Below are 15050 nucleotides of genomic sequence, written 5' to 3'. Positions count from 1 at the left end.
CTCATTTTCACTGGCACAGTAATGCTACTGCAAGCTCTTACACAATTTCCCTTCTTAAGGGCAGAGGTGTTCCCTGCAACAAGTAATGGGAATTACTTCAGAAAGGGGTGAAGAGCACAGCAGGGATCAAAGTTCAGTGAGAAATGGGGCTGCCCTTCCCTTCTCCTTTTTCTTCCCATTTTCCCTCCAAAGCACTGGTGACTTTGCCCCAACAGTGAACCTGAGGGATAGCTCAGCTGCTCTCCAGAAGCTGTCAGTGTCCAGCCCCAGCCCTGCCACAGCCCGAGGCCACAGACAAGTGGGGAGGGTGTCCTGGGCAGGGGGAGCTGCTCTCCACCAGTGGCTGAATCGCCTCCTTCCCGCGCTGCCCACGCTGCTGGGAATGCAGCCCAGGACATAGGTACTTTCTGGGCCAGTGCAGGGAGAGTTGTCCTCTGACACTTACCCTTTCAGAGTCTTATCTTATTCTCTTAGCTTAACTATCAGCCCATCAACCCTGTATCTATAGGGTCTCTAGGTCATCTATAGGGTCCCTGAGGAGCTGGCCAGGCTCCAACACAGGTGAAGGAAGCTGGAACCCTCTCCTTGGTCCCCTCATACAGCTGCTTTCCTGCCCTAAATCCTCTTTTCTAGTTCCCCCAGGATGTGACAGATTGCAGGGAGGAAGAGCGGAGCAGGATGTGGCTGGGCGGATGTCTCACCTCTCACCACCAAGTGCAGGGTGTTGCTGGCAGCAGACCATTCTCTCGAAGCATTGAAGGTGTAGCACTGGCAGCTGTAGCGGCCGCTGTCACCTTCCTGCACGAGGGAGAGGTTGTAGTCGCCTCGTTCCCTGGGGAGCAGCTGGGCTCGGATCTGGCCCTCCAGGTACAGGTAACAGCCGGTGCTGGGGTGTGTGGTGGTGCAGCGGAACGTCACGTCAGCTCCCGGAGTCACCTTGTGCCCAGGCAGGACTGAGAGGCTGGGTCTGGGCAGACGGAGCTCTGTGGGGACAGGAGAGGGAATGAGAAGGTGCACAGAGCTCTGATGTGCCAGGAGCACCAGGATCTCTCTGAAGCCACCAACTGGCTCAGGCAGAGGCGAAGATGGTCCCCAGCTCTCCAAGCAGGGAAGAGGAGGAACAACCTTGTCCATCATGTGGATTTGAAAGCCAAGTGGCTGTGTACATCCTGATGTGCCCCTGGGGTGTGTGACACCACAAAAGAGGAAACAGCACATCCCTCACCTGCATCACCATGGCCCTACTCCTATTGCCAGGTAGCCCCAAAGCTGCATACCCGTGGCTATGATCTGATGTCCCTGGGCCATATCCCCATGTCCCTGCCCCATAGCAATGGTCCCCTCACCACCCATGAGTCTTCCTGCTCCTCTGCAGCTGCTATTTCTGAGATAAACATGCCACATTCCTGTGTGTGCAGCAGGGAATCGAAACTGTTGGGCCAAGAGGAGATGCCAGGGTTTCAGTGCACGGGGCAGCAGCAGCTGCTCCAGCTGCTCCAGGAGTGGGCAGGGGTCCCCCGCACTGCCCACCATGGCCCTCAAGCAGCTGAAGGCGTGAGTGGGTCTGGGAGCACCTCTGGGTGTTTGTGGGGGGAGACAGGGCATGGCTGGAGTGTTCTGGGGGTCACAGGGGCCGTGGGTGGGGCAGGGGGCTCAAGGGGTGCTGGGGAGAACTGAAGGGTGACTGAGGGAGGTGGGGACTGCAGCGGTCAGGGCTCACAGGGAGGGTTTTTCACTGGGGGCTGCTGGATGTCTTGGTTTTGACTGGGAGAGAGATAATTTTCTCCCCAGAAGCTGCTCCAGTGCTGTGTTGGGGATTCAAAGTGAGAACAACGTTTGTAACACGCTGAGGCCCCGTTGAGCTGACTCCAAGTCAAGACTTTTCAGTGTCCCGTGCTCTGCCAGCAAGGGGAGCACGGCCAGGAGACCCAAGTCAAATCGGCCAGAGGGATATTCTGGACCACAGAACCTCCTGCCCAGTCCAGAAACTGGGAGGGGGTTGGCCAGGAGCCACCGATTGCTACTGGGGAACAGGCTAGGCATTGGTCAGTGGGTGATGAGCGACTTCTGAGCACTGCTGGTTTCTCTCAGGTTTTATTCTGTTCTCTCTCCTTCCCATTACTATTTATAGTAGTAGCAGCAGTAATGTCAGTATATTTAGTCTTGTTTCAGTTATTTAACTATTCTTTACCATTTCTGGATTCTCTCCCCCATCTCTCCAGAGCAGCATGCAGCTGTGTGGGACTGAGTTACTGGCTGGGGTTCAGCCACGACAGTCCTTCTTGGTTCTCAACTGGGGCACAAAGAGTTGAGATAACAACAGATCTGAGCAGAGTGTGTTAAAACAAAGTTGTTGTGAGCATCTCTTGTATTTATTTAACAGCTGTGGGCCACAGTTTGCTCTCGGAGTTCCTGCCCGTGCACTCACAGGTGCATTTTATAAAAACCCGTCCTGGTGCGTGCAACCCCGTGGGAATGTTCATCCTCCCTTGGCTCTGGGCTTAGGTTATCATTGTGTTGTGGTTGGTAACACGGAGCTGTGCTACGAGAGAACGGCTGGAGCTGAATCGAAGCTGCCGGCTGTGCTCAGCATTGCCGTCCCCGCTGGGCTTCGGGAGCCATCCAGTGGGAACTGTCACTAATTACACCTTAGGCTTTTCTCCGGCGAGGGCCAGGCTATGAGACAAGTCTTCCACCGTGGTGTTGCCTTTGCCTTGCCTTGCCCTCCCTTTCCCAACGCTCTGCACCTGCTCAGATGCTGAGGCCAAGTCCAAGAGGATGAGCACACAGAGCGATCTGACAAAACTGGGGTGTGGTTTCACTTGTTCCGTTTCCTTTCCTGCCTAGCGGCCTTCTCCACAGCAGGGCACTCTGCTGCACCTTGCCCTGCTTCTTACGGGCAGAGCCCAGCAGGTGCACAGCCTGGGCTCTGCTCCAGCTCTCAGGCAGCCCTGTTGTTAAGGAAACGTCCCTGTCTGAGCATCCCCCAGGCACTCTGGCAGTCACACTCCCATCACCAGACTGTTCCTGCTGGAACCAAATCCCCTTTGCAGTGGGTGGCTCAGGTGAGCCAAGGGTACCCCCATTGACTCCCTGCACTCCCCCCACTCTCACAGTCAGACCAGGTTTTCCACAGCAGAGTATCACATATCTCATTCCACAAAACAATTTATTTGTGGCGCAGGAACACAGAAACAAATTGAGCCGGTGCCTCCAGGGAGGGACCTTGAAGCCCATTGCTGTTACGCCTTCACAGTCTGAGCACAGCAAAGTCTCAGCTCTTCCTCCCGAGGCTTGGCATCTGCTCTGTCTCTCAGTGGCCACTGGCCTGGCTGTGCCACAGGTCCTCGGGCTCCTTGTCCTGCCAAGGGCCAGCAGGTCATGGGCTCTTCCCTCGGGCTCCTGCCAGCCAGAGCTCAGCCTGGAGTTGGCACTGCAGCTGCACCCCGAGCTACCTGCCCCAGGTGTATTCCTTAGCACCTGTGCTTTGCAGCTGCCCAGGAACTGCACACAGGACCTCCTCCTCGGCCCCCGGGACCGCACGCTGGAGCTGCTGGAGCTGCCTGAGCACTGCCCCAGGTGTGGGTGTGTGTGAAGGCACTGTGGGGCCCAGGACCCTCGTGGCTGAGCAGGACATGTGGCCCAGGGAAGCTGGGGCACAGCCGATACTGCTCCTCCCCTGGCCAAGCTGGAGAAGAGCTGCAGCTGGAGCGTGTGCCAGAAACTGCTTTGGGAGCAGAGGAACAGCGTCCCTGGGCTGCGCCCCTCGCTGTTCCCCAGCCCCAAGGAACCAGACAGGCTGGAGGAACAGGCACCAGAGACCTCACCAAATCCAGCCAAGAAGGGATAGGAAGTGAGAGTGTCGCCAAACAGGAAAATAGAAACTTATCCAATACCAATGGGATGTGAATAAGCAGACACTTCTTTATTCAGGTGCTCGGAACACAGGGATAACTCCTCTGGAAATGTGTTCCACTTAACAAACAAAACCCATCCATTTTATTTACTTGTTCTGCTGAATCATCATTATGTGCGTTCTTTTACATGCTACACATACTATGCCCACTCTTAAATTTAACCTTTACGTTGATTGGTTCTAATAGTTAATAACTTCATCAGTATTCTTACTCTAAAACAATCATTGGCCATCTCTCCTGAGGTCTGCTGACTGGAATCCTTAAACTTAAAATCAAGATGGGAAGGACAGTGGGTTTCCAAGCAGTGTTACTGGTGAGTGTGACTGCAACAGAAGGGTCCAGTAACTTCCTGGGGAGGTTTCTACGGTTACAATCCAAACACAGCCCTCCTGATATGTCTGTACCTTATATTTCACATTTGCCTACTTATAGTCATAGCTATTTAACCCATTTATATTATCTGATTGTTTGATCAAAACATTCATAACAAGAGCAGACAGGAACAGCAGAAGCCAGGGCAGGGGAGACTGGGAAGGCGGCACAGAGGTGTCTGGGCTGAAGGGGATCCTGAGGAAAGGGGAGGAGAAGACTTTCCCTCAGCCTGTGCTTCTCTTTCTCAAAACATGACCAAGGAATCTCATGTTGCCAGGGATGGGCCAAACATCCAGTTTGCTGTAATTTTCCCAGCTGTGGCTGCTTGGCCATGACAGGGAAGAAGGTCTAAAAAGGGAAAGTAGGAAAAGCAGCCCCCAAACTGGGCATCTTTGGAGTGGCAATTCCTCCCATTCCTTCCTGTTGGTGAGGAAGCTTTGCCTGACAGAATGACACCACCGGGGAGGGGGGAAGGGGCCTGTGGACAGCAGCTCTCACAGCTGGGTCACCCAGGGTAGGGGTGGCCCAAGGGCTGTCCAAAGGAGCCTCCAGGTGAGCTCCTCTCCCCCCAGGTGTGGTGTGCAGTTTCCGTGTGACACAGTGTCAACGCAGTGATGTGACAATGCGGTGATGTGACATCACCATGATGGAACAATGCCCCGTTGCTGGGAGACCTCTGGAGCACGAGGAGTCAGCGTGGGATTGCAGCACCACAAGAGCTCATGGAAGGAGCTCTGGAGCTCCATCTCACTGCTGGTGTCCTGCCAAAAGGCAGAGTCACTGCTGAGTGTACTGGGAACTACAGGGAGGAAAGCAGTGGGCTGATAGAGAGAGCTTAGCTGGTGAGCCTGAGGCTTGGGGGTCTGCTCTAGGCCTAAGGACCCTCAAGACCCTCAGCTCCTTCTCCTGCACCTGCTGTGCAGGAAGCTTATTGAGCTACTGCCCGAGTGTCTGTGTCTTCACAGATTGGCCCCAGAACTGCACACCTGGGAGATTGAGCCTCCAGGCTGATGGATTACCTGCTGGATCTCCCACTCGGAGTCAAGATCTATGTGAAGCCCAAGTCCAACTCTGTCTTCTGCAGGGGAAAGCTGGGGGAAAAGGTAAAGGAAATAAAAGAGTGCAGAAAAGCTCTCCTCTTTACTGCTCTCCGGTCTCCTTCATACTCTGGGAAATGTCTCTTACAGCTTCACTGGCAATGTCCTTCTTTCAATCTGGACGACCCCTACATGCATCACCTGAACCTGCAATACAACTGCCTGCATGACCCCCACCTTCAGGACTACCACAAGCGCAAGGACATCCTGCGGATGCTGAAGAAACAGGGCTTTGTCACCAGTGACAAGGTAGGTCTGGACTTCAGGCTGATCAAGAACAGTCCTCTTCAAGCAGGGCTCCCACAGCCCTTGCTGCAGCCGTCTGCTGCTGCTGGAGGACAGAGGAGTGTGCTGGTGTCCCTGGGAGCAGAAGCAGCACCAACATCGGCCTGGCAAGCCCCAGGCCTGCCCTTCTCAGCCTGCCCCACGCTGCCTCTTCAGCCGGGCTGGGGGGACATCAGTGGCCCCAACACCAGGGTATGAGCGGAGGGCTTGGGGGCAGCTCCTCTCCCGCTGGGGTCAGGCTGTTTTGGGGAAGGCCGACTGCATGGCTTGACAGTTTTTGGGGGATTCTGCTCTCGTCCCTCCACAGGTGATTTGCACTGTGAAGGAGTTCAACGAGTATAGGCAGTACCTGACCAGGACCAAGCTGCAGTCAGAGCAGATCTTAGGGCGGAGAGAGGTAGGCAAAGTGCTGTGTTCAGGGCCATGGGACTGTGCAAGGCTGTGCTGCTGGGCTGGGTGCTGTGGTGAGGAAAGGACTCCATGGCTGAGAGCTGAGCCAGTGCAGGGCACTGAGCTGGGCATGGGCAGCAGGGCCATGTGCAGGCACATCCCGTGCGGAGGGAAGCCCTTCTCTCCTGCCCTCGTGGCCTGGCCGAAGCAGAGGGCCAGCCTGAGCCTGAGGGAAGCCTCAGCACACAGGGGCTGAGTGCTTGTCCAGGCACCATGACCCACAACCTGGTGTCACCTTTCAGGAAGGGCTTCTGCCTCATTTGGCCAAATTAAAGGATGGTCCCAAAGTGTCAAGAACCACTGACACTTCCTGCAGGGCACAGCGGCAGCTGCAGCCTCAGAAACCTTCTTGCCCACCTCCACAGAAGACCAAAGAGAGCCCCCTGAAATCAGGAAGATTCAGAAGAGTGAAAGTACTTTTAGACAAGGGCCAAACCCACTCCACAGCTGAGCTGGGCCAGGAAGATGCCAGCAGAGCCGCTGGCTCCCAGAGGAAGCCGGACAACACTGCTGACAGCCTCTTGAAAGCTGTCTTTGAGCAGCTGACCACAGCAGAAGCCCAGAAGCTCCAAGAGCTGGTTGAGACCATTGTGTTCAAAGAGTTTGCGAGGCTGAAGGTTCCTTGCGACCAGCGTGTCAATTTTTTAAGGAACATTGCTCAGGGGATCAGAGGAAGTGATTTTGGCAGATCCGCGAGAACAGAGCCTGCAGAGACACCACTAGACCACCAACAGGAAATAGAACTGGTGGCCAAGGAGCTTCTAGCGATGGTGTTGGAGATCCTGGGGGACCATCTGGAGTCCAAAGCTTCTGAGTCAGGGAGGGCATCCAGGCACAAGGAGCAGCTTGTTGATGGGGGAGCCACCCAAGCAGACACATCCAAGGAAGCTGAAACAGACGGAGCACCACGTTTAAACGCTTGCCTTGACTATCTCACCATCCAAGTTGTTAAGAATATTCGCTACCTCTTGAAATCCATGATAGCTTCTCAGTTTGGAGGAGACTCCAGATGTGAGTACACCGAACTCCTGAAGCTTTCCAAGGGTAAGGTCACCAACAGACAGATGCAGCCAGGATTCCCTGGAGCATCTGAAGAGCAGAGCCAGGAAGAAAGCGCAGGAGTAAAGCTGCCTGCCTTAGGACCACAGCTCCATGCAAAAGGGACTGGCTATGCCAAAACCATGGAGCCTGAGAATCCTGCAATGGTGAAGGGGAGCTTGGTGAGAGAAAGGAATCCAGCAACCTCAGGCAACACTTTGGACATAGGGACCATGGCAAATCGGATTGTTTGGTCTGTATTTGGGCGGGTTGCTCGGCATAGGCCTGCACCAACCTGCAGACAGAATTTCCAATGACCTGTCCCAAACCCAGCCACAAGCCAAGGCAGAGAGGAGAGCCGTGCTGCTGAGGACACTCTCCTCTCCTTGGACCCACACTTTTCCCGACTGCTTGTCCCTCTGGAGGGTCCAAAGCTCCCTGCCCAGGCCAGAGCACGGCGCAGATCAGGGCACCCAAAGCCCGTCTGAGGCGAGCAAGGCATGTGGCAGGAGAGCTGAAGGGCCTCTAGACAGCAAACATCACACCCGTCTTCTGTCAATAAAGAGTTTACCCATACGGCCTTGCTTGTGCTTCCTCCAAACCAGGCCAGACTGCATCTGCTTATTTTCCCTGCTGTAACCTGTCCCATCCTCTTCCCTTCTACAGCCTCAGCCACACTGAAAGCCAATTTTACAGGTGTCTTAGATTGGAAATGCAAGATGTGGCTGGGGGTGTGTATTCTATTGCCATCTGTTAGATGTGGGGAGAGTTATCTTCTGTTAGCTACCCACAAGGTATTTGTTAATTGTGCAGTTTTCTTTATCTCTTCCACAAATAATCCTCCCTCTGGAAAATACCTTCTGTTAATGGGCCATTGAGTATCCCTGCATGACTGATAAAATTACATCATTCCATTGTGAGATGCTCCACCCAGAGGGAGGAGCCAAGCATTCTTACCTGGATATAATTCGAGGTTTGGAACACCACAGCAGCCTTTTCCCACTGGATTTCCAGAAGAGTAGTTTTCTTTTCTACTGGATTTCCAGGGGAAGACCAGGCCCATCTACACTACCACTGGATGTTCAGAGCAAAACACATCCTTCTACACAATCACTGCTTCAATACAACCACACATGTCACTCCTGGAGGACTGAAGCCACCATTTAATCAGACTACTACCAACACCCTGACCCACAGGGTGTGAGGTTGTATTCTGACTCTGACAGTGTGAAAAACACGTTTCACTCTCCTGTGAAAATGTTAAAATTTAATAAAGGACAATAGGAGACAAAGACAATAAAGCAAAGATTATGGCCAGGTGCATCTTAGCACTCAGCCAAGAGCACACCTGCTATTTTGGAAACACCCTTTATATACCATTTCTATTGCATCAGCCTGTTACATATTCATAAGAAATTTTGCATAGTAAACTTTTCCCAAAATGAGTTTACATATTCCAAGAACTGTTTAGCATGGCTCCGCCTTTTTAGAGGATGTGTATCCCTTGGTTGTTGTTTTAGTCCATTCTTATCATAACCTTCAGCTTTTGGGCCTTCGTCCACACTGTCTTCAGACAGTGAGTGCTGATGGTTGGCAGATCTGTAGCATGTGTCATCATCATATGTTCATTGGATGCTATCCTGTTCAAACAGGAATTTTAACAAAAGTATACTTACATCAGCTATTTCACTACTATGTCTAAGCCTAATTAACAATAGAAATAAAAACTGTATTTTTATGTGAGAAATGACTGCTCACTTTAAAAATGCTCAAAGGTTTATTAAACCTTCACAAAAAATACAACAAAAGGACTAAATAAAGAAAAACAGGCCTGGGAGTCCCGTCCCGTGGCCCATTCACAAAATGGCTGCTCTACTTTTTATACCTTTGGTGCTGCATCGGGTAACTCTGGCCCCACCCAAAGTCTGTCGGTTAACTCTTGGTCACCGTCCAGTGGTGGAGCTTTCTTGCAACATGACTGGAGGTCAGGTGCTGCCATGCTGTGCCTCTTAGTAACAAGCCTGCCCTCCCCCTACATGCCCTGACCACCAAGGCCATTATGGGGGACATATCACAATAACATCACTACACATCTTAACATACACATAATATTTATCTTGTAATTGTGAAAGCCAGCTGTTACATTACTTATCTATAACAGACCCTCATTTTCCTTTTCTGTAAGTCATTTGGCTTGAACAATTGACTGTCATTTTTGATTCTGGTAATCTACCCTTACTTTTCTGTCCTGGTTTAGGGCTTATTTGTGAGAAAACCTCCAAAAGGGCCCCCCCACCCCGCCCCAGTAAGCAAACCCACACATCCCCTCCCCCCAACCGGTTCAGGAAAAATTTCCTCAGAGGGAAGTGGATAAAACCTGTTTATTTAACAGACAAAACACTCCACAAAAAATGAACAATACCAAATGACAAAACTCATTCGCGGCTCTGAAGAGATGACAAATTCAGAAAGTCTCTCTTGTGGGTGGTTGCTCTGTTATCAGTCCCTCTGGCACTGGCAAAGGCTGCTGCCCAGAGTAGCCCCCAGTGGGCCACAAAGTGCAAGCTCTCGGTGCTTCCCGGGTCCCAGTGCGGAGTAGGTTCGAACAGTTCCAAGAAAAGGGAAAGAAGAATAAACAGTCCAGGGAAAACTTTTCTGCCTTAGCTAGCTAAACTAACTGAAAAGAAAAGGAGTGCTCTGTCCTGCTCCGTCGGTGCCCAGACAACAACAGTCCAGCAGAATGTGGAGGAGTGAGTGCAGGCTGATAGCTGTGGGAGGATGTATTGTGTGAGAATAGAGATAATGCAGAAGGCAATCTTGCGCCTGAGGAGTTGCAACTGTACTAATTACCTGAGAGTAGGAACAGCCTTGTCTTTAATAGGCCACAGCTGTGTCCAGTAAGGATGGGTGTTATAAAAGAGTTGGGTTAGCTAGTTGGGAGTAGAGTTGGAGTCAGTTGGCTGTGCTTCTGCAAGGAGCAAGGGTCAGGCAGTCATGTGAGGGACAGTAAGGGTTAATATGTGCTACTAGGGACAGATAGGGTTAGGCTGTGGGAGAAAGAGAAAAGGAGTCAGTGTTTCGAGGAGCTGCCTGAGGGAACTCACAGAGAGAAGGTATGAAAGTCTTACAGTAGGATGATAAAGTGAGTCAGTCAATCGGTGCCAAGCACTGATGCTGACAGACAACAAACTCTATGCTGCTTCTTCTCCCCACCTTCACTCTTAGAGCCAGTCTTGAAGGCACAGAATATAATATCCAGCATAAACAGAACACACGATTGGGGATACAAGCATCATAAGGTCACCCTAGGACATTTAAAAAAAAAAATTTACTTGCATCTGTTGGTGTGGGCAGGGACAGTGGGAACAGGACAAAATCTTAAGTTTCTTAGTGGTGAGAACAGAGGCCAACCTGGTGTTGCCATTTAGTCTCTGTTGTATTAAGAGGCAATTGAGGAATGATAGAGGTCTGGTATGGCTTTCTTGCCCCTTACCATGACTGTTATAGAGTTATAATCTTCCCAGTGGCAGACACGGGCCAATCCATTCTTGCCCTCTTAAATGAACCACCCCAGCACTTCTCACTGTTCCTCATGTACTTCCCTCAACAGAGACTTGTAATCTTCATTTATTCAAAATAGGACAATTGTATTAATGACTAATACAATTTAAATTCTCTGCTCAAAATGTTACTTAAACAATTATCTAAAGCATGCAGAGTAGCCCTGTGAGGCTTTCACTTGTCTTTCAGAAAGCACAGCAACAGGGGGACAACATTAGTCCATCAATCTACAAGAATGAGTTCACACATTTGCAATTTCTAACAAGTCTACAGCAAAATTAAGGCACAAGGTAAGAATATAAGTAACAGCAGTTTGAATGGGCTGGTTTGTAGGCATTCTTATCTTCTCAGAATGGCTCAGTGGAAGCAGTTTATCTTCTTTATGATCTGTGTCAGTGTACCCAGTCTCTGGGGTTTCACAGAACTTCTAGGATTTCTGCTCCTTTGGAGTTCTCTGGTGGGTGTACTTGCACTTTGCAGTTGGTGGTAGAGACTTAAGAACGCTTTTGATTCTTGGAGTCAGGAGGCTACAAGGCTGTTATGGGGGACATATTACAATAACATCACTGCCTAACTATTGCCGGCCGGGGGCTGTGTACAAGTCACGAACGGGACGGGACTGCTGTGGAACGCGTCTCGAGCTGTTCATTTTTCAGCATCAGTCTCACTACATGGTTATGGCAATGGGAAGATGCCAGCAGCTCACATCCCAGGCAACAGACCAAGAACTTAATGTTACAACTTACTTTAAAAGCTTTTTGACCAATCACACAAAGCAAAAGCATACTGACAGTAGTTCTGTCCAATCACTATAAATACACGTGCCTTTGGTTAAAACAATGCTTGCTTATTTTGATTACAATACTTGCTTGTAAGCCTCAAGATACAATGCACAGAGCTCCATTATTAAGCTTAGAACTTCCTAATAACTCACCAGATATACTTTTCTGCAACTTAGGGAGTTATTCTACCCAAGCGTTAATACACAGACCATTGTTCTATTTGTTCTTTCTTTCTACTTCTTGTATAATTTTTCTGCTGGCAAATCTTATAGCTACTGCTTAGCTCTAATCACCATCCTGCTGTCTCTGAGGCCTGCCTTTTGCAATGTGCCCAAAACTCTCTGTTTTTAAGGAATCCCACACCTAACATATACATAATGTTTATCTTGTAATTGTGAGAGCCAACTATTACATTACTTATCTATAATACTTTATAACACAGTTACTTTAACGCCACACATATAAAATCCATTTTGTGAAAAATGGATATTATATGATTGGCTCTTTGCAAATATTAAAATGAATGCTATATGTGTTATGTTTGAAAGTAGTGTTGTATTAATCCTTTTTTAAGTAATATTGTATTAATAATTTTAAGTGGTGTGTAAAATATATTTTTAGGCTATCGCATAATATTGAAATAGAAGCTATATGATGTAAGATACCTTTTTGTGGCCAGCACAAGGAATGGATGAAATAATCAATTTCTTCACAGAGATAACAGCAAGAGTTACTGCCTCTGTATTGGAAAAGACAAACATCCTTCCACCTCCTCTTTGTCTTTTAGGAGCCACCAGGATTAAGGGGGAAAAGTTGACAAAACCCAGAAAAATCCCTAGTTTGCTAGGAATTTATGCATAATCTATGAGATATACGACTATACAACAGGCTATTGCTTTTAAGGGTTAATCCTTTGTACACAAGGCATGCTTTTCGTGGCTTTAGTGCCCAAGAGCATCCAGACGTCTGTAATTCTTTGCTTTTATTGCCCTTTATTGTCCTAACTCTGATTGTCCAAATTCTTATTGCTCTAATTTTTATTACTGTTTTTATAACTATTTTATTACTATTAAACTTTTAAAATTTTAAAACAAATGATTGGTGTTTTTCACACATTTTAATATTTCAAAAAGCCAGTATTATACTATGTATCTATAACAGTCAGTGTTGTGTGGTATTATTGCATTTTTATTTTTATATTTTCTTTTAATTTTTTCCTAATAAATAACTGTTATACCTGCTCCCATGTGTTTGCCTGAGAACCCCTTAATTTCAAAATTATAATATTTTGGAGGGAGGGTGTTTGCATTTTCCTTTTCAAGGGACGTTCCTGCCTTCCTTAGCAGATGCCTGGCTTTTCAAACCAAGATGTAATATATGTTATGGAATAATTTGTGATTATGTAAAAAATATATAGGTAATAAATGGTGCTTGTATGAAAAATCCTTAAGGTTTTAAACGACAAGCCGCAGCTGAGGAAAGGCTGCGAAACCACAGATGGCAGCAAGCAGAAAGAGCTCATTTATAAATGAAAAAGTGTGGCTCTGTGTGGAGATTGTCCATTTCCTGGACCATCTGAGAGACACCCAGCAATGAATACATGGGAGTTATCTATGCTCAAGATAGTCAGAGTCATCATCCCTATACCAGGTTCCCATAACTCAACATCAGCATTCGTCGCTTCCCAAAAACGGCTTTATCCAGCCCAGCACAGAGAAAAGGAGACCCCACTGTCCGAGATTGAGAAGCAGGATGTTTTCTATTACCATCAGTGTAGCAGTTGCCTCTGGGCAGTTTTCCTTATCTCCTGTTAATGGCCCATCAATGTCTCCCACATGACTCAGACAACTCCCTCCAGGAGCCATTTGCTATTTAACGGGTGATCAAGGACCCACCAAGTGACTCAGAATGACATCTGCCCATGGTGAGATGCTCTGCCCAGGGGGAGGAGCAAGCATCGCCACCTAGATATATTCTGGGATTTTGGACAGAGCAGGCAGCCTTCCCACAGGTTTCCAAGAGGACACAGCTGGGGTTTTCCACTAGACCGACTAAACCTTTTCTACAGGACCACTGCAAAAACAGAAACCACATCTGCCACTCCAGGAGGACTGCAGCCACTCCAGTTTGGACTGCTACCAACACGCTGGCCAAAGGGGTGTCAGGTTGTATTCTGACTTTGTCAATGGTCTTCCTTTTGTATTATTGCATGTATTTTGTTTCATTTCCCTTTCCCCAATAAATTGTATTTCTGACTTGGAGTCTCTCACTGGTTTTGCTTTCAAACCAGAACACCCATGAATATGTGAAGCAGCGAGAAGAACAGGAGAACCTCTGCCCCAGGTGGAAAAATCTGTTTAAAAACTGACTGGACAGAAACAATATTAGTAAACAGAGGGGATCCGATGTGGTAGAGATTGGATTAGTGTTCACCCAGTGCCAATCCCGGGCTCGGCGCTGTCCTTTTGATTGAGGCTATCAGAGACCAAATGTCAGTCACGAAATAAAAATCTATTTTATTAATTATTATTTTGGCTTGATCATTTTTACCTGTAACAAAGGGGAATCTGAGCTAGGGAGGTGAGGAGTAGCCAGCATTTTTGCCAGGTGAGAAGAGGGATGTATCCCATTGGAGGCAGCCTGGATTTCACCTTGTGTGAAGGACAATTATGTCTTTGCCTTGCAATCCTTTTTGCAGGGCCCTTTCTCAGACCAAGTTGCCCCAGAAGCTCTGCAGGAGCATTCAGTGTTGCTGTGCTGGGTGAATATCTAATGAGGGGGTGCCAAGAGGCTGAAACCAGCCCTTCCTCGGCACTGCCCAGCAATGGGACAAGAAACTTCAGCAGGAAGTTCCACCTGAGCATAAGGAAGAAATTCTTTCCAGTGGGGAAACCACCTATGGGGGTGGCGGTCAGAGGTTTTGGAGTGTACAGGTGACCTGTGTCAGTTGGAGGTTGTCACCTTTGACCAGTGCAGGGACTCACACTAATGATGGGCTCATCACATCTACAGGGAAAAGGACAAAAGGTCAAAAGGATGAGAAGAAAGCTAATGTCTTTAAAACAATTTGATGGGTGAAGGTTGGTGTTAATGTTTTTGAAATGGGCCTTAGTGTTTCTACTAACTTTGCATGTTTGTTGCAGACTCCAGACAGCTTGACTCCTAAAACAGCCAAGGGTGTGCACAAGCCTGAAGTTCTGAACTTTGGGGTAAAGTGACAGGTTCAAGGGGAGTGGGTGGTTCGGGGAGGCTGTACTTTCCTAGTACCTCAGCCAATGGGCAAAAGAAGAGGGCAGCTCCCAGGGCATGCAGCTGGGAGTTAGGATAAAAGGAGGCTGCACCCTCTGAAACCAAGAGAGAGAGAAAAGACCACAGGTGTGTTCTCTGGTGGACTCTCTCCCTTTATTCAAATAAAGTTGAAGGACTCCTTTGTCTCTTTTTTGGACATAAACCTCTGGTGTTTGTGAATTTTCCTAGCAACTGGGGGACCTGTCCAGGATCCTTCCACTGTTATTTCCCAGGCACCCCCCACCCAGATCCGTGGGGAA

At 48.9% G+C, this 15050-nt stretch overlaps 1 protein-coding gene and 1 long non-coding RNA gene across 4 annotated transcripts; one reads left to right on the top strand and one right to left on the bottom strand.

Moving 5' to 3' along the window:
• Nucleotides 1–3899: 3899 nt before the first annotated feature.
• Nucleotides 3900–7223, bottom strand: LOC140680390 (uncharacterized). Its single transcript, XR_012051591.1, has 2 exons — nt 7087–7223; nt 3900–7009 (listed from the first exon to the last, which is right to left on the bottom strand). It is a non-coding gene; the product is annotated as an uncharacterized lncRNA (long non-coding RNA).
• LOC115497953 (uncharacterized) lies at nt 5255–14031 on the top strand. Of its 3 annotated transcripts, XM_072917174.1 has the most exons (4): nt 5255–5392; nt 5477–5635; nt 5979–6068; nt 6364–14031. In XM_072917174.1, the coding sequence occupies exons 1-4, from the start codon at nt 5300–5302 to the stop codon at nt 7474–7476; spliced, it is 1455 nt and encodes a 484-aa protein (XP_072773275.1). In that variant the 5' UTR covers nt 5255–5299; the 3' UTR covers nt 7477–14031. The 3 variants fall into 3 exon arrangements, with proteins under 3 accessions (XP_072773275.1, XP_072773274.1, XP_072773276.1); XM_072917173.1 differs by having other exon boundaries at nt 5300–5635; XM_072917175.1 differs by lacking the exon at nt 5979–6068 and having other exon boundaries at nt 5300–5635.
• Nucleotides 14032–15050: the final 1019 nt, after the last annotated feature.

The sequence above is a fragment of the Taeniopygia guttata genome, chromosome 20 (assembly GCF_048771995.1).
Source record: "Taeniopygia guttata chromosome 20, bTaeGut7.mat, whole genome shotgun sequence".
NCBI lineage: Eukaryota > Metazoa > Chordata > Aves > Passeriformes > Estrildidae > Taeniopygia > Taeniopygia guttata.
This window is presented reverse-complemented; position numbering and strand designations above follow the sequence as displayed.